Raw genomic sequence first — 18,126 nt, forward strand, 5'->3', positions numbered from 1 at the left:
CAATTCCCGAACCACAACCCCCCCCCCCCCCCCCCCACACACACACTCCTTCACCGTGGAGAAGGTCACAGTATCTGCGGGGAGGAATGTTTGAAACAAGAGCTGCCAAGGAAACGGATCACCTTAAAACGATTACAGGAGTATGGATATTATACTGTAAGTGGTGGATGCACTCTGTTTTTTGGGGATGCTTCACTTAGAATGCACGAGTGTGCACGCACTTACATGTGTTTCTCCTCCTGTACTCGTGCGTGTGTTTGCGTTCATGTGTGTGCGTTTTTAGAGGGAGGGAGAGGGAGTGCGAGTAATGTGTTGTTATTACAAGCTCAGTTCGCCGCTAAATGAGGAGTCTCGATGATAAACACCGGTGTGTGTCTTTATTGTGACTGAGTACAGGTTACACACAGAAAGGTTGGGGCGAATCAAATCACACATATCTATACATGATTTTGAATGGAAACTTTATAAAAGAGGGGTTCCCGTTTCCATAACAGATCCTCAATGTGAAGACCACATTTCCACAATCCTTTAGTTAACAAGGAACCACACAATCTCCCCAAACATGTGAAAACGGTGGCGTCTGAAGAGACTTCTGTTTGGCAGATCTAACTACATAACCCAGGGAGGGCTTTCTGCTTTATAGAACAGGCATTTTGACATCAGTCCACATAGAAGATCCAATGGCACTCAAGCAAGACGAAAAACTGACCACCTATAATATCAACCAAATAATGAGAGGCCAGACTGGTATTTTTCCTGGTCAAAGTCCCAAGTAAAAATGGTCAGAGACCTCCTTCAGTCTGAGTGTGTGGAAGTGATCTGCCCAGTCCAGCAGCAACAGGAAGTGGAAATGCCAGCCAGCCATACTCCAAGAGAAACACAGGAAGTAATGTAGCTGCTGACAGGAGGGTTGGAGAGACAGAGAACTGACTAAAAACCCAACTTCTGTCTGTTCAATATATAAAAGTGCTGATATGTCTCAGTCCTCCTCCCACACGACTGACCCAGGAGGGTCACACATTGTCACTGAAGAAGATAAGGAAACGAAGGCTTGTATGACTACAGTCTGTTCTGGTCCAAACGCCTACATTACCCATAACACCCGAGGAAAGCCAAGGCCATTTTGAAACCAGGGGAAAAAGTGAGGCCGATTCGAAAAAGAGTCCAAACACACGTTTTCCGGGTCCGCTGAAACAGGTGGCATCCCTCCACACCGTCGTATAATTCCCATGGATTAATATCATATTAATCCATGTTGCAGTAACCTCGTCTGCCACTGGCGAAACACACCAATACATCAACTTTAGTCCTTGGGTTTGGCGTCGGCACTGACCCGTTCCTCCAATGGTATCACCAGTTTGTTTAGGACCACAGGTAAACATTCAAGCAGTGAAGCAGTGGAGGCGGAGTGAGGGTGAACTGGCCAGAGAGGCAGTCTGAGAGGCTCCAGCAAGCCTATCAAAAGGGGACGATCACGCTCTCCCAGACGTTTGGTTGGGCACGTAAAACCCGTAACTTCAGATAAGCAAAGAAGTGTAATGGGTCCTCACAAAGATGTTTTGCCTAAAGCTTTTACCTCTTCTATTATTTTCACTGCATCGAGGATAGAGAGCACAGCAGCCTCCTTACCAGTCCTCAGCACCAGGCCTGACTGATCACTTGACTGATCAGCAAGGACAGGTTGGTCAGGTTGTAGGGAAGGTCATCTAGAATTAGTTCAACTTTAGGTGCTGTCACTACGCCCAGTCACTGATGGACTTCACGTCTAAGAATGGGCCCGGTTGGTGCCAGGGTCAGGGACTGTGTGGTTGTAGCAGGGTGCTGGCTGGATCCATGGGTTTGCGATGTGCTGTGTGCGTGCTGGTGTCTGTGTTGGGTCAGAGGTCGGGGTCAAGGTAAATTGTGCCGGGGTTAGAAGCGTATGGTGCCAGGGCTCTTGGTCATGGTTAGAGTCTGGATGCTGGACAGGATCTTCCTCTGGTGTCCAGCCAGGGTCACTCCCAGACGCAGCAGGTCCCTGAGGAGAAGGACATACTGTTAGATAAACAGACAGACAGAAGGCCTGACAGACAGGCAGCCCGACAGACAGACATACTGAGTGACTGACAGGTAGGCGGACCGAGACATAGAGCTACGGTCGTAGAGTGTGCCTCAACTTCAAGAGGTTTGAAAGTCAAAGAGAGACACATTGTTGCAGGTGTGAACTGTGAACTTACTCAGCAGTGATCTGGGCCAGTAGCTCTACAGAGGTGAATCCTGCCTGGAGGAAGCTGTCCTCATAGCGCTCCATCTTGATGGCCCTCAGCCACTCCCCTACGGAGCCACACGCTGAGGGGGCCGGGGGGGCCCGCTGGTCCAGCAGGGGGTGGGACGGCCTGGGGACAGGGGACACACACTCTCTCTGTCACTAGCATACCAGGGGCCTCACAGGCATGTAGCCTTGAGGGACAGGCATTTCCACAGAATGGGGGCGGGATCTAAGGCTGCATGAGTGGCAGGGAACAACAATGGCTGTTGGAGGGGAAGGGGGTGTGGCCCAAGCTGTGAGTGACAGGTTAGTATTCGGTGTTGGATAGGCGGAGAGAATGGGCACAGTTAGAGTGTGACAGGTCACAGCAGGACAGAGGAGGAGGGACAGTAGGAGGTTAATGTAGACTGACTCTGACAGACAGGACTGTATTCTAGGAATGAAGCAATGGAATAAAGTCTGGGCTCTTTTAAGAGACAATATATACTCTCCATCTGGTGAGACAGTCACCTCCTTGTATTTACCACAGGCTGTGTTCAAACCCACACTGGCCTTCTCTGACTCTCCACACACCCTCCACACCCAGCCCTTTGCCTAGATATCTGTGCCCACTCACCCTGCACCCTCCTGGGCCACAATCTTCAGCGAGGCGGGGTTGCGAATCAGCTTGTCCAGGGCGCTGACGATGGCGGCGAAGCGGGGACGGGCCGAGCGCTCCTTCTGCCAGCAGTCCAGCATCAGCTGGTGGAGGTGGGCGGGGCAGTCAGGGGGCGGGGGAAGGCGGTAGTCCTGCTCTATGGCGTTGATCACGTCCTGGTTGCTCATGTCCCAGTAGGGCCGCTCTCCGAACGACATGACCTCCCACATGACGATGCCGTAGCTCCAGGCGTCGGAGGCTGACGTGAACTTCCTGAAGGCGATGGCTTCTGGGGCGGTCCAGCGGATGGGGATCTTACCACCCTGATTGAAGAGAGGACAGGGGGGGTCAACAACCACACACCACAACCAGATGCACTATGGGATTGGTGTGGAGGAAGAACAGTAAGTCTCACCAGAGAGCTGGTGTAGGTGGGGTCTGAGGAGTTCTCCTGGAGGAAACGGGACAGGCCGAAGTCAGACACCTTACACACCAGGTTGCTGTTGACCAGGATGTTGCGTGCGGCCAGGTCTCTGTGGACGTAGCTCATCTCAGACAGGTACTTCATGCCCGACGCGATGCCACGCAGCATGCCCACCAGCTGGATGGGAGTGAACTGACCATCGTTCAACTACAGAGAGAGAGAGAGAGAGAGAGAGAGAGAGAGAGAGAGAGATGGGAATGTTTGAATTGTAGGAGAACAGGTTTGTGCATTTGCATTTGTGTGTGTTTGTGTGTAATAATAATAATAATTTGGTGGGGGATTATACTTGTCCTGTGCGAAGTAACACTCCCACTGGAGTTTTCCCCCCTTACTAGCTCTGAGTTTGCTGACATCTACTTGAGGACAAATGAAATGACCACGACTGTGATATGTGGTTGTCCCAAAAAGCTATCTTCAGATGAATGCACTAACTGTAAGTGGCTCTAGATAAGAGCGTCTGCTAAATGACTAAAATGTACATTCATTTCCCAACTCCCCCTGAGACACCCCCGGAGAGTGGGGTCACGGTCAAGTTGTGTGTGTGTGTGTGTGTGTGTGTGAAGGACTCTCGGAGAGACAAAGTGACAGGACAATAGATAGACTGACCCTAAGGAAGGAGTCGAGCGCTCCGTTCTCCATGAACTCAGTGAGGATCATGACGGGACAGGAAGCCGTGATGATGCCCTCCAGGTGGATGATGTTGGGGTGCTGGAACTGGCCCATGATGCTAGCCTCCGACAGGAAGTCCCGCCTCTGCTTGTCTGTGTAGCCGCCCTTCAGTGTCTTGATGGCCACATAGTTCTCCTTCTTCCCTGGAACCTTCAGTCTTCCCCGACATACCTCCCCAAACTCCCCTATAGACGAGCCAGGGAAATACCCGTTAGTACAAACATGATACTGTTGCACCATACCAACCAGTCTGTTTACAGGCAGCGATACATCATGAAAAACAAAGAGATAAGAGTCCAACCGGCACCAATGACCTCCTCGATCTTGACAAAGGAAACATCGATCTCCTTGGCAAACTCCCGTATGGCCTCGTTAGGGTCCTCGTAAGTGAAGGGGTCAATATAGACCTTGACTCCTGAGGTGAGGAGAGGAGTAGAGGAAGGGTAGGGGAAAGTAAACGACGGAACAGCCAAAGTAGCAGACAGACTAAAACATGAAAAACATGACTTTGAAAATAGCTGTATGCGGTATTTTTATGTATGTGTGTGTATGTGTGTGTGTGTATATGTATGTGTGTGTGTATGTGTGTGTATGTATGTGTGTGTATGTGTGTATGTGTGTATGTGTGTGTATGTGTGTGTATGTGTACTCACCTTGGCCCAGGAGGTACTGGCTGTTTTTGTCACTCAGCTCTGGGTCCTTCATTCTGCTGTGTCTACTACCGAGAAGAACAGTGTGTGGGAGAGGAAGGAGGGAGAGGGGGGGACGAGGGAAAAGGGGCAAGGGGTCAGAGAGAGAGAGAGAGAAAGAGAGCTAGTCCAGTGACGTAACACCTCTGGCCTCTCTGTGAGGGTTTCTTAGTGTCACAAACAAGCTCATTGAGTCTCTCTCTCGGTCTCAGAAACAATACATGACTGGTAGATGAAGTAATGCCTTGACCCTGGGCCCTCTACTGTTCTGCGCATTCAGGAGCCACTCTGCTCTGTGTCTGGGACTGCTGTGATGGAGGGCTCCATTAGTGAGACTTCCTTTGGCCCAGGCCCATCCCAGTAGGACTGTACAGCCCTGTAGCTACTGGACCCATGCCCCTCTCTCTCTCCCTCCCTCTCTCTCTCTCTCTCTCTCTCTCTCTCTCCCTCTCTCTCTCTCTCTCTCTCTCCCTCTCTCTCTCTCTCTCTCTCTCTCCCTCCGCCTCTCTCGCTCTCTCTCTCCCTCTCTCTCTCTCTCTCAGGCCCAAAATAGCAATACTGTTCCACCCTCATCTGGCGGTGGAACCAGGCCGACAACTGTGAGTGTGTGTGTGTGCGAGAGGGTGTGCACACTGTGTACTTCTTCGTGTATGTGCAAATGAACAATGTGTGTGGATGTGTGTGCACAACTCTGCATGTGTGTGTAGTGTGTGCCCCAAGGTCAGAGCTATTGTTCTCCTGTCCTGTGGAGACAGGGTTGGGACTGCTGCATCCTGTCTACCCCCAACTCTCCACCCTCTCTCTACCTCTCTCTACCCCTCTCTCTCTTTACCTTTCCTGCTCTCTCACCCCTTCCTTCCACCCCCTCTCTTTCTTTCTCCCCCTCTCTACCCTTCTCTCTTCACCTTTCCCGATCTCTCTCACCCCTTCTCTCCACCTCCCACCCTCTCTCTACCTTTCCCACTCTCAATTTCTCTTTCTCACTCTCTAGTTCCCTATGTTCCCAGAACCTTTTTTCAGAGGGCATGTGGAGCTATTTGCTGAAACAATGAAGCCAAGGGAAAGTGTTATAATGAGCGGAATAACTTCTAGCCCCGTAAGCACAAAGTCACAAAGAGAAATGATTTGGCTCTTTGAGAGTTTCGCTCAAATGTGACATAGTGTATGAAGGTAACAGTCATAATCTAAGCGTGATAAGATTGGTACCGGTTGCAAAAAGACAAAAGCATGGCAAATGTTAAGACCCATATTTCTATTTGAGCTTTTCCCTTTATGTACAATTCACATGACAGTATCCGCTCTCTCTCCCCGTCCCCCCAATCCTCCCTCTCTCCCTGGTTCTCACCGTATGCAGAAGACAGCCACAGTGATGACAGTGACAAGCAGCAGCATCCCCATGGCGATAAGGACACCGGTCACCAGAAGCTGGGAAGGAGAGTCATGCCCTGAGACACAAAGAAAAAAAGGTTGTAACTAAAACTAATGTCTTACCTAATGAACTAATGTCGTAACTAATGAACGAATGTCGTAACTAATCAACTAATGTTGTAACTAATGAACGAATGTCGTAACTAATGAACGAATGTTGTAACTAATGAACGAATGTCGTAACTAATTAACTAATGCTGTAACTAATGAACGAATGTCGTAACTAATGAACGAATGTTGTAACTAATGAACGAATGTCGTAACTAATGAACTAATGTTGTAATTAATGAACAAATGTCGTAACTAATGAACGAATGTCGCAACTAATGAACTAATGTTGTAAAGAATCAACAAATGTCGTGACTAATGAACTAATGTCTTAACTAATGAATCAATGTCGTAACTAATGAACTAATGTTGTAACTAATTAACTAATGTCATAACTAATGAACTAATGTCGTAACTAATGAACTAATGTTGTAACTAATTAACTAATGTCGTAACTAATGAACTAATGTTGTAACTAATGAACTAATGTTGTAACTAATGAACTAATGTCATAACTAATGAACTAATGTTGTCACTAAAACAAATGTCTTAACTAATGAACTAATGCCGTAACTAATGTTGTAACTAAATGAACTAATGTCTTAACTAATGAACTAATGTCGTAACTAATGAACTAATGTTGTAACTAATGAACTAAAGCCGTGACTAATGAACAAATGTCATAACTAATGAACTAATGTTGTAACTAATGAACTAATGTCATAACTAATGTTGTAACTAATGAACTAATGTCATAACTAATGAACTAATGTTGTAACTAAAATGAATGTCTTAACTAATGAACTAATGTTGTAACTAATGAACGTCTTAACTAATGAACTAATGTTGTAACTAATGAACTAATGTTGTAACTAATGAACTAATGTCGTAACAAACAAACTAATGTCCTAACCAATGAACTAATGTTGTAACTAATGAACTAATGTCGTAACTAATGAACGAATGTCTTAACTAATGAACCGAATGTCTTAACTAATGTTGTAACTAATGAACTAATGTCGTAACTAATGAAGTAATGTTGTAACTAATGAACTAATGTCTTAACTAATGAACGAATGTCGTAACTAATGAACGAATGTCATAACTAATGAACTAATGTCTGAGACGCAAAGAAAAAAAGGTTGTAACTAAAACTAATGTCTTTCCTAATGAACTAATGTCGTAACTAATGAACTAATGTATTAACCAATGAACTAATGTCGCAACTAATTAACTAATGTCGTAACTAATGTCTTAACCAATGAACTAACGTCGTAACTAATGAACTAATGTCGTAACTAATGTACTAATGTCGTAACTAATGTCGTAACCAATGAATTAATTTCGTAACTAATGAACTAATGTCTTAACTAATGAACTAATGTTGTAACTAATGAACTAATGTTGTAACTAATGAACTAATATTGTAACTAATGAACAAATGTTGTAACTAATGAACTAATGTGATCTGGCAAATTAACAAGAAGGCGGAAAGAACACAAAAAAAAAGTGAAAACCCCCAGAATACTTTGTTAGCCTGGATATGGATAGGCCTCCCTGAAAGAGTGAAGCCTGGGCCTTTCCTTACCGTCAGGCATGGTGCGGAAGGAGGCTGCTGGGCTGAAGCTGCCGTAGCCGGCCATGGTGCGAGCCCGGACCTGCACCTCATACTGAGTGGCCCTGCGGAGATCACTCAGCACCACCTGGTTACTGTCACTCTCCCTGTAGCTACACAACTGCTCCTGCTCCTCACCTCGACGCTCCTGCAGAACGGAAAGAGAGAGAGGGACGGAGAGAGAGAGAGGGACGGAGAGAGAGAGAGGGACGGAGAGAGAGCGAGGGACGGAGAGAGAGCGAGGGACGGAGAGAGAGCGAGGGACGGAGAGAGAGAGAGGGACGGAGAGAGAGAGGGATGGAGGAAGAGAGGGATGGTGGGAGAACAAAAGCAGATAAGAGCGCCAGGTTGGGCCAGTGGGAGGGAGGTCAGCGTGATGTACACAGATGTAACGGTCAACTCCCTAAGACCTAAGGTGAGTCAGAGCTAGAGTATTTAACAGTGGGAGGACAGAGCGTCTGGTCATCCTCACCGTCTCACAGTAACGTAGCTGGTACTGCAGGATGGTGTAGTGCAGCTGGGCTGGAACTGACCAGTGGAGAGTCAGACTGCTCTCTGTAGAGATACTCTTCCTGATCACAGACACCAGAACTGGAACTGCACTCAGACCAACACAAAGAAACGGCATTAAAAGATAAAACAACATTCAATCTTCCTCTTCTAACTATACGACCCCAACCACAAACCCTTCTCTCGTCCTCTCTGTGTCTCTATCTCTCTCACCGTCGTGACTGGTTGTGATGTTGACACTGTCGCTGGGTGCCCCCTTGCCGTTGGTCGGGGTTACCCCGTTGAGGGCCTGGATAGAGAAGGTGTATGTAGTGTGAGGCATGAGGCCCCAGACCACCACCCTGCGGCCCAGCAGGCCACGCTGAGAGGGCCGGTAGCTGACACTGTCCCCGCAGGGAGAGCAGGGGCCCCAGGGGGCCCCACACAGAGAACACTCCACAGAGTAGCTCAGGTCAGTCCGGCCACCACTGTCCTGGGGCTCGCTCCACTCTAGGGTCACCGTGGTGTCGTTAATCTGGGTGACGATGCTTCGTGGGGCAGAGGGGGGTCCTGGAGGACAGGGGGGAGAGGAGAGGGTCACACACCACCACATCAGGAAACCACAAATATTTCATCAGACAAAAGTACGAATACATTTTCCATTAGAAGGCACTTTACTGGCCCAATGTGCCATATTAGAGTTCCTCTGTTTCAGATTTGCATTATCAATTAAATCGCTTGCATGCTACTCGTCATGTCCCAGATACATTTCCAGCTAGCGTTTGGAGGAGCCACCAGGGACAAGAGGCTGAGGGGCACAGCAGGAAACAACATTGTGATGCAGAATTGAATTGGTGCTCCAATTACACACGTCCACATTTTAAATGATAATGATCAGCAGCTGAAGATTGTAGTAGGGGGATTGTGATTGCTGCCAACCAAGCGAAACACAATTGCAATGCCACTCAGCCAGTGTGAATTAGTTCCTGCTCCTGCTAAGGAGACTGTGCCTTGTCATTGAGCCAGTGGCTAGGCCATTTACAGCTTCTGGGATAGTAGTGCTTAGTAAAATCCGCCATAATGCTCTCTGGGAGGTTTGGGTGGCCTCAAGTAGCAGGCATTTGTGTACCATCACAACGGCCTACTGTAATTTAGGTTTCATTTACGTCAACATCTAGGATGAGGGGAAAAAACAGCTTGTGATTAGTCAAAACATCTGGAGTGGTCAAATAAATCAACTGTCTGACTTAATTAGGGAGTGCTGTCATTTAACCTGTGATTTAATAGGCTAGCAGAGTCTACGGGGAATTCTGTTTGTCCTCGGCGGGTTTCAGTCTTCAGACGAGTTTCAGACTGCTGTTCCTTGGGAACTCCTTTCGCGGCCATTCTGAGTGAGCGTGCCCAATTCAAAAGGCCTCCAATTCACACATCACACGTGGCTGAATTGAAATTCCTCAATCCACACTGAGGTGTCCCTCACGACCCATCAACGCTTCCCTTCCTGGGAGTGACATCCAGGCTCCGCCCCCGCTCTACACCCGTTACAAAGGGACCGCATCTCAATACTCTCAGCCCTGGGACAAAAGGCCACAGAGCAGGTGAGAGGGGCTGAGCACAACACCAGAGAAGAGAAATAGGAGAGGGGCGAGGGACAACAAAGGAGGGAGGGCAACAAGAGAAACACAAGTTGAAAGGGAAAGAAAATAGCGCAGAGACCGAGTATCCGGGGAGAGTAAGAGGGTGGAGTATGTATGGAGCGGCAGGGTAGCCTAGTGGTTAGAGTATGTATGGGGCGGCAGGGTAGCCTAGTGGTTAGAGTATGTATGGGGCGGCAGGGTAGCCTAGTGGTTAGAGTATGTATGGAGCGGCAGGGTAGCCTAGTGGTTAGAGTATGTATGGGGCGGCAGGGTAGCCTAGTGGTTAGAGTATGTATGGGGCGGCAGGGTAGCCTAGTGGTTAGAGTATGTATGGGGCGGCAGGGTAGCCTAGTGGTTAGAGTATGTATGGGGCGGCAGGGTAGCCTAGTGGTTAGAGTATGTATGGGGCGGCAGGGTAGCCTAGTGGTTAGAGTATGTATGGGGCGGCAGGGTAGCCTAGTGGTTAGAGTATGTATGGGGCGGCAGGGTAGCCTAGTGGTTAGAGTATGTATGGGGCGGCAGGGTAGCCTAGTGGTTAGAGTATGTATGGGGCGGCAGGGTAGCCTAGTGGTTAGAGCGTTGGGCCAGTAACCAAAAGGTTGATAGATCGATTCCCCTGAGCTGACAAGGTAAAACATCTGTCGTTCTGCTCCTGAACAAGGCAGCTACCCACTGTTCCTAGGCTGCCATTGTAAATAATAATTTGTTCTTAACTGACTTGCCTAGTTAAATAAAGGTAAAACAATACATCAAACATGTGGTTTCCATGTGTTTGAATCCATTCGCTCCGTTCCAGCCATTATTATTATTACACCTCCACTGGTGTATTAATGTGTTTACTTACTGGTGCAGGGGGTGTCTGGGGTGTCCGAGTCAGCGCGGAGGTATCCTGGACGACACTGACACACAGGTGAGCCCGTCACCATAGCATGGCTAAACCCTGGACAGGCCTGGCACTGGCCCCCCGAGGTGGACCTAAACTGACCCACAGGACAGGCTGAGAGGACGAGGGTGAGCGAGAGGGGAGAAGGAAAGTTAGTACGGCCCTGAACGTCGCCACAATCCGTGACACCAGAAACCAACACCGCATGCAGCATAGCGTCCCATCATAGCAGGTCGGGTTGGGAGCCAAAACGCATGTTAAAAAAAGACAAACAGTACAGGAACGCTCATTAATCACCGCCAAGATACATAAACACAATGAAATGGATGTGAATGCGCTCGCCTCTCGTCTGATCCTTCGACTAAGGCGGGACACCCGGCTTCAGTGTAAACAGCCCATAAATCAGGCTCGCTCCCTGACACACCGGGCTCATTCAGCGAGGGGGATCCGGCACAGCAAGTGTGTGTGTGTGTGTGTGTGTGTGTGTTATTGTAATATCTGCTCTGTTCACTTTCTGTTTAAATAAACGGCTACAGAAATGAATCAAATACATAGCTGGGGATCATATGTATTCATTTGCGGATATTGAAGGTCTAATTTGAGCTATGTGAGCCCCTGTGAAGTACTGGGTAATAATAACAGACTCCTAAAACATTAGTCATAACACCCACTCAGTATGACAACGAATCACATCACATCACATACACACATCATCCATGGATAAAGACTTCTAACAAACTGCCGTTGCTCTACTTAGGAAAATGACTGAAGTTTAAGTTGTTATCGACTAATTGCATTTCCCCATGAGGAACAATAAAGTTGGGTTTTATCGTACTGTATTTTATTGTATCGCATAACACGGTTATGCAAGTCATCAGCAGTTAGGTAGAGCTAGTTTTGGGTTGTTGTTCCACTTGTACAGTGTCTATGTTTAATGGGTAGTTCAGAGTTTCTGAGAGAAAATCTGCAGTTTTAAAAGCAAATTTTGTGTATTTCTAAACATTTTGCCGTATCTTATGCTATCTGGGTGACTCAAACGTTATAACAAAATCAATGGGGGGCCCCATGCCATGACATTTTTTAAATGTCAGATTCTCTCTGACTGTTGAGTATCCATAGGTGATTATTCGTTCTATTAAAAAATATATACCTCCTTTATATTTCCTACATAATTATACCTGTTTTTAGTCATTTAAGATTACACTGACAACATTTTACCCTCCACAAAAATATTAATATTTTTAAACAACCATATTCCATCATATATATCATATTTCATCATATATATATCATATTTCATCATATATATATATATATATATATATATATCATATTTCATCATATATATATATATATATCATATTTCATCATATATATATCATATTTCATCATATATATATATCATATTTCTTGGAGTGGCGGCAAAGTTTGAGCAGCCGCGGCCCGCCGCTGCCAAATGAATATAGGGGAAACACTGTTCACCGGATTAATACAAAGCCGGGTTGTCTAACAGTCTCCGACTCCCTGGAGCCGAGTTATCATTAACCAAATAGAGAGGCTAAACAGTTAAGGTGCTAACTCAGCCAGGCAGGAAGCTACATAAAAGCCCCGTGTCAAACCTAATCGCTGAGTAAGATGACATCATTACAATCCAAGTGGCCCTGGCCTTCCTTTCCCAGACAGTATAAATAGACTCTCTTTGTTATCCGTGTGTAACTTTCACCCTCTCTCTCTCTCTTTATTGTGTGTGAAGAGGGCCTTTGAATAGTAGCACATGTACTATAGAAACGCACGCCTTAAAAACATGCGCAAACAGGTACCGGACACAACACATAAGTATCTCCAAAGAATCACAAAAGAATCCTTACACTGATACTGAGCAGACTCTACAATGCATCTTAGTAAAAGGCATTTTTGACAGAAGGTGAAGCTGCTCTGAGGATCAGAGTTCCCCTAACAGACTCGACCTCGGTGACCAGACGCCAGGGAGCATCGAAGCCGCACAGAGGCAGAGACCGAGAGAAACAGAGACCGACAGAGACAGAGAGAGGCAGAGAAAGAGGGAGACAGAGAGAGGCAGAGAAAGAGATAGACAGAGAAAGAGGGAGACAGAGAGAGGCAGAGAAAGAGAGAGATGGAGAGAGGCAGAGAAAGAGGGAGGCAGAGAGGCAGAGAAAGAGAGAGACAGAGAAAGAAGGAGACAGAGAGAGGCAGAGAAAGAGACAGAGAAAGAAGGGGACAGAGGAAGAGACAGAGAAAGAAGGGGACAGAGAAAGAAGGAGACAGAGAGAGGCAGAGAAAGAGAGAGACAGAAAGAGAGAGACAGAGAATGAGACAGAGAAAGAAGGACAGAGGAAGAGACAGAGAAAGAGACAGAGAAAGAAGGGGACAGAGGAAGAGACAGAGAAAGAAGGGGACAGAGGAAGAGACAGAGAAAGAAGGAGACAGAGAGAGGCAGAGAAAGAGAGAGACAGAGAAAGAAGGAGACAGAAAGAGGGAGAGAGACAGTAAGACAGAGACAGAGGAAGAGACAGAGAAAGAAGGAGACAGAGAAAGAAGGAGACAGAGAAAGAGAGAGAGACAGGAGTCAGAGATAAGGCATCAGAGTGCTGTTGGTAAATACCCTCTAACTGGCTGGCTGCTGGTGGGATGAGAGAGTTTTATAGCTAACAGATAGGCTCCAACCGGGCGACTTAGAGCTTTATGCCCCCCCACCACCGACGGCACACTCTCCATACATCAACCCACACACACTGCCTTTAATGACACACTTTCCTCTTTGGTGGGGAGGGATGCGAAATAAGAGTACAACCTTCTACATTAAAACGAGAAGACAGCAGCAGAAGTTAGTTAAACACTGTCTGCTAAATTACAGTGGGGCAAAAAAGTATTTAGTCAGCCACCAATTGTGCAAGTTCTCCCACTTAAAAAGATGAGAGAGGCCTGTAATTTTCATCATAGGTACACTTCAACTAAAAAATCCAGAAAATCACATTGTAGGATTTTTTATGAATTTATTAGCAAATTGTGGTGGAAAATAAGTATTTGGTCACCTACAAACAAGCAAGATTTCTGGCTCTCACAGACCTGTAACTTCTTCTTTAAGAGGCTCCTCTGTCCTCCACTCGTTACCTGTATTTATGGCACCTGTTTGAACTTGTTATCAGTATAAAAGACCTGTCCACAGCCTCAAACAGTCACACTCCAAACTCCACTATGGCCAAGACCAAAGAGCTGTCAAAGGACACCAGAAACAAAATTGTAGACCTGCACCAGGCTGGGAAGACTGAATCTGCAATAGATAAGCAGCTTGGTTTGAAGAAATTAACTGTGGGAGCAATTATTAGGAAATGGAAGACATACAAGACCACTGATAATCTCCCTCGATCTGGGGCTCCTTGCAAGATCTCACCCTGTGGGGTCAAAATGATCACAAGAACGGTGAGCAAAAATCCCAGAACCACACGGGGGGATCTAGTGAATGACCTGCAGAGAGCTGGGACCAAAGTAACAAAGCCTACCATCAGTAACACACTACGCCGCCAGGGACTCAAATCCTGCAGTGCCAGACGTGTCCCCCCTGCTTAAGCCAGTACATGTCCAGGCCCGTCTGAAGTTTTCTAGAGAGCATTTGGAGGATCCAGAAGAAGATTGGGGGAATGTCATATGGTCAGATGAAACCAAAATATAACTTTTTGGTAAAAACTCAACTCGTCGTGTTTGGATTAAAAAGAATGCTGAGTTGCATCCAAAGAACACCATACCTACTGTGAAGCATGGGGGTGGAAACATCATGCTTTGGGGCTGTTTTTCTGCAAAGGGACCAGGACGACTGATCAGTGTAAAGGAAAGAATGAATGGGGCCATGTATCGTGAGATTTTGAGTGAAAACCTCCTTCCATCAGCAAGGGCATTGAAGATGAAACGTGGCTGGGTCTTTCAGCATGACAATGATCCCAAACATACCGCCCGAGCAACGAAGGAGTGGCTTCGTAAGAAGAATTTCAAGGTCCTGGAGTGGCCTAGCCAGTCTCCAGATCTCAACCCCATAGAAAATCTTTGGAGGGAGTTGAAAGTCCGTGTTGCCCAGCAACAGCCCCAAAACATCACTGCTCTAGAGGAGATCTGCATGGAGGAATGGGCCAAAGTACCATCAACAGTGTGTGAAAACCTTGTGAAGACTTACAGAAAACGTTTGACTTCTGTCATTGCCAACAAAGGGTATATAACAAAGTATTGAGATAAACTTTTGTTATTGACCAAATACTTATTTTCCACCATCATTTGCAAATAAATTCATAAAAAATCCTACAATGTGATTTTCTGGATTTTTCATAGTTGAAATGATGAAAATATGATGAAAATTACAGGCCTCTCTCATCTTTTTAAGTGGGAGAACTTGCACAATTGGTGGCTGACTAAATACTTTTTTGCCCCACTGTATATACTTGGCTGTGTGTGTATGCTAATGTCATTGTGCAGACAAGTGCTACTGAGGCAGTAGCATGTGGGAGAGACAAAGTGTGTGTGTGAGAGAGAGAGATGAAGAGAGAGTGTTCCCATTCTTCTTAAAGCACAGAGTGTGGAATGTGACCCTATTGTGACCTTCCCTTTACATTTCTCCAGGGGGGAGTGGGAGATAGGGGTGGAGGTCCATTTCACACACAGACACACAGGCACACAGACACACACTCACACACACACTGAAAGAACGAAATAAGAGCACAGCAATTAGCTAGACAGAGGCAACCCACCGCCTGCCTGTGGCATTGTATCTGTGTGATGGTGTGGACATGAGGAAGAGAAGTGTCCTGCACTGTGTGTGTGCGTACCAGTGTGCGTGCTGGCGTTAGCTTGGCAGAGCTCTATTACTGCCTGTACGAGCTCTTCTCCAACATTTTCAGTCATCTGCAATGATGCGGAGTGCCTGTAATGACCTGCTGAGTGTGGCTGTTTTGGCTCATGAGCAACTCCCTGTCAGAGCAGCAAAAGACTGTATATAACCACTGAAACGTATGATAGAACATCAGAACATTCCAGTCATTCAGCACACACTCTTATCCAGAGTAGTGAGTGTAGTGAGTGCACACATTTTCATACTTTTTGTCTTCTCTTCAAACAAGAGGCTTGAGTAAAACATTTGGCATTTCATTATACACCATCCGCATTTCTGTCCATCTGTCTCTCTCCACCTGTGTGTGTGTGTGTGTACATGGATAATTTGACTCATTAGGAGAGTTGTCCCTCCCCAGTGAGAATACTCCCTGCTTCTCTCTGTTGTCAGGTTGGCTTCCATGTACCGGTAATGGAAGATTCTTTACCTGCAACCTCCCTCCTCTTCCCTCCCTCCTCTCTTCCCCTCCTTTCTCTCTTCCCCTCCTTTCTCTCTTCCCCTCCCTCCTCTCTTTCCCTCCCTACTCTTCCCTCACTCCTCTCTTCCCTCCCTCCTCTCTTTCCCTCCCTCCTCTCTTCCCCTCCTTTCTCTTTCCCTCCTCTCTTTCCCTCCCTACTCTTCCCTCCCTCCTCTATTCCCCTCCTTTCTCTCCCTCCTCTCTTCCCCTCCTTTCTCTTTCCCTCCTCTCTTTCCCTCCCTACTCTTCCCTCCCTCCTCTCTTCCCCTTCCTCCTCTCTTTCCCTCCCTGCTCTCTTTCCCTCCCTCCTCCCTTCCCCTTCTTCCTCTCCATTCTCTCTTCCCCCCTCTCTTTCCCTCCTTCATCTCTTTCCCTCCTTTCTCTCTTTCCCTCCCTCCTCTCTTTCCCTCCCTCCTCTTTCCCTCTCTCCTCTCTTTCCCTCTCTCCTCTCTTTCCCTCCCTCCTCTCTTTCCCTCCCTCCTCTCTTTCCCTCCATTCATGGCTGATTCACTGGGTCTGTCTGACAGCCAGTCCTGACATGTCCTAAGTGCCACCCTCAGCCGCCCAGCCCTGTGACACCGCCCTCACCTCTAACCTTTTCCCTGCTCCCCCTGACCCCCCTCAGTCCCCCAGGCTTTAACCTGCCCCACCACAACACTCCCGGTTAATACTGCTTCTGTAAGCCTCTTCTCTCTTGTCCCCCGCCCTCCAACCCCCACCCGGCCACTTCTCCATTGTTTCATTGTTTAGGCATCAACTCTGTGTGAGTGTGAAAGGACAGACAGAATAGATTGCCACCTAAACTGATGAGACGGCATACTCCCCTTGTCTCCCCCCTCACCTCCCTTTTCCTCTCACCTGAGCAGCGGCTGTGTCCATCAGTGGGCTCATATCCGGACAGACAGCCACAGGAGGTAGTGGGCTGGCCCACCCACTGGCCGTCCTCTCCACAGAAGAGTTTGGGAGGGCGTGGCCGGGGCCCCTGCTGGGCGGCGTTGTCCACACACACCCCCTGGGCCTCCTGTACGAGGGTACGGGGCACGGTCTCAGGGAAGGAGGACAGGGAGCTGACCAGGGCGGGACACTTCTTGAAGAACACCCTGACAGACAGCAGGGCCATGCAGGCTCCCTGTGCCTGGAAGGCCAGGTAGAAGCCCCTCTTAGACAGAGGCCCCAGCCGCAGGGTCTTCACATTGAACTTACGCTCCCCGCCCTTCCTCAGCAGGAAGTCTGCTGCCACTGTGTCCACCTACAGGATGACAGGAGGGAGAGGCAGGCGGTCAACACAAACACAGGAAGTAATATCTCTACATGGTATCCAACATCCCAACAGCCTACGCACATTCCAGTGGATTCCATCCATAACGGGCGTGTATATCTGTGTATGTCGGTGTGTGTAGAGCACCTGTGTGTGGAACCGAAATTGTTTTCCAAAACGTTTCATTCTGAACAGAACCGTCATTTTTTTTTGCACTGTTCCGACCAGAAAAATAAAGTTCTGAACCGGTTCGAGACCCAAAAGTACAGTTTAATATTCCTTTCCTTTTTAAACCTTTGAAATCGTTTTTCATTTTATTTAGCTCGACATTAAATGACTTCCCCAATAAGCGCAGACAGAGTAACTGGCTATTGAGCGGGTAAGCGATTTCATCTGTATAGGAAAGTCGTTAAGAGATAATTGTATTTCGCCGTAACAACATGGTTTTAATCATAACGAAAGGCAAACACACAAACTGTGCTGCCAGTCACAATGTAGGGCGTGAGATGCAACTGACATATTTTGCGGGTGAGGAGAGAGGATGGGGGAAGCTTGCCTTGCAGCGGCGGACATCTTGTCATGACATGCCTGATCTGAATTAGGCACACAGAATTATATCTACGGAAGAGCGGCTTCTATGCAAGGAACTTTGAGTGTCTTTGAACTTCCGAGTTGGTTTAACGGTGGACC

At 47.4% G+C, this 18,126-nt stretch overlaps 1 protein-coding gene across 2 annotated transcripts in view; it reads right to left on the minus strand.

Annotated features, from left to right (window-relative positions):
* Positions 1 to 355: 355 nt before the first annotated feature.
* Positions 356 to 18,126, minus strand: part of LOC109872767 (ephrin type-B receptor 4a) — a 34,505-nt gene continuing 16,734 nt past the window's right edge. The window contains exons 4-16 of one of the 2 annotated variants that reach the window (XM_020464087.2): positions 17,037 to 17,427; positions 10,789 to 10,941; positions 8,542 to 8,877; positions 8,291 to 8,415; positions 7,792 to 7,966; positions 6,073 to 6,172; positions 4,692 to 4,756; positions 4,340 to 4,453; positions 3,976 to 4,223; positions 3,301 to 3,516; positions 2,865 to 3,208; positions 2,217 to 2,375; positions 356 to 2,017 (exon numbers count right to left, since the gene is read on the minus strand). In XM_020464087.2, coding sequence (XP_020319676.1) covers positions 1,912 to 2,017; positions 2,217 to 2,375; positions 2,865 to 3,208; positions 3,301 to 3,516; positions 3,976 to 4,223; positions 4,340 to 4,453; positions 4,692 to 4,756; positions 6,073 to 6,172; positions 7,792 to 7,966; positions 8,291 to 8,415; positions 8,542 to 8,877; positions 10,789 to 10,941; positions 17,037 to 17,427 — 2,532 coding nt within the window. In that variant the 3' untranslated portion in view covers positions 356 to 1,911. The remainder of the gene's footprint in view (positions 2,018 to 2,216; positions 2,376 to 2,864; positions 3,209 to 3,300; positions 3,517 to 3,975; positions 4,224 to 4,339; positions 4,454 to 4,691; positions 4,757 to 6,072; positions 6,173 to 7,791; positions 7,967 to 8,290; positions 8,416 to 8,541; positions 8,878 to 10,788; positions 10,942 to 17,036; positions 17,428 to 18,126) is intronic. The other variant, XM_020464088.2, reaches the window with a different exon arrangement.

This window comes from Oncorhynchus kisutch, linkage group LG28 (genome assembly GCF_002021735.2).
Source record: "Oncorhynchus kisutch isolate 150728-3 linkage group LG28, Okis_V2, whole genome shotgun sequence".
Classification (NCBI taxonomy): domain Eukaryota; kingdom Metazoa; phylum Chordata; class Actinopteri; order Salmoniformes; family Salmonidae; genus Oncorhynchus; species Oncorhynchus kisutch.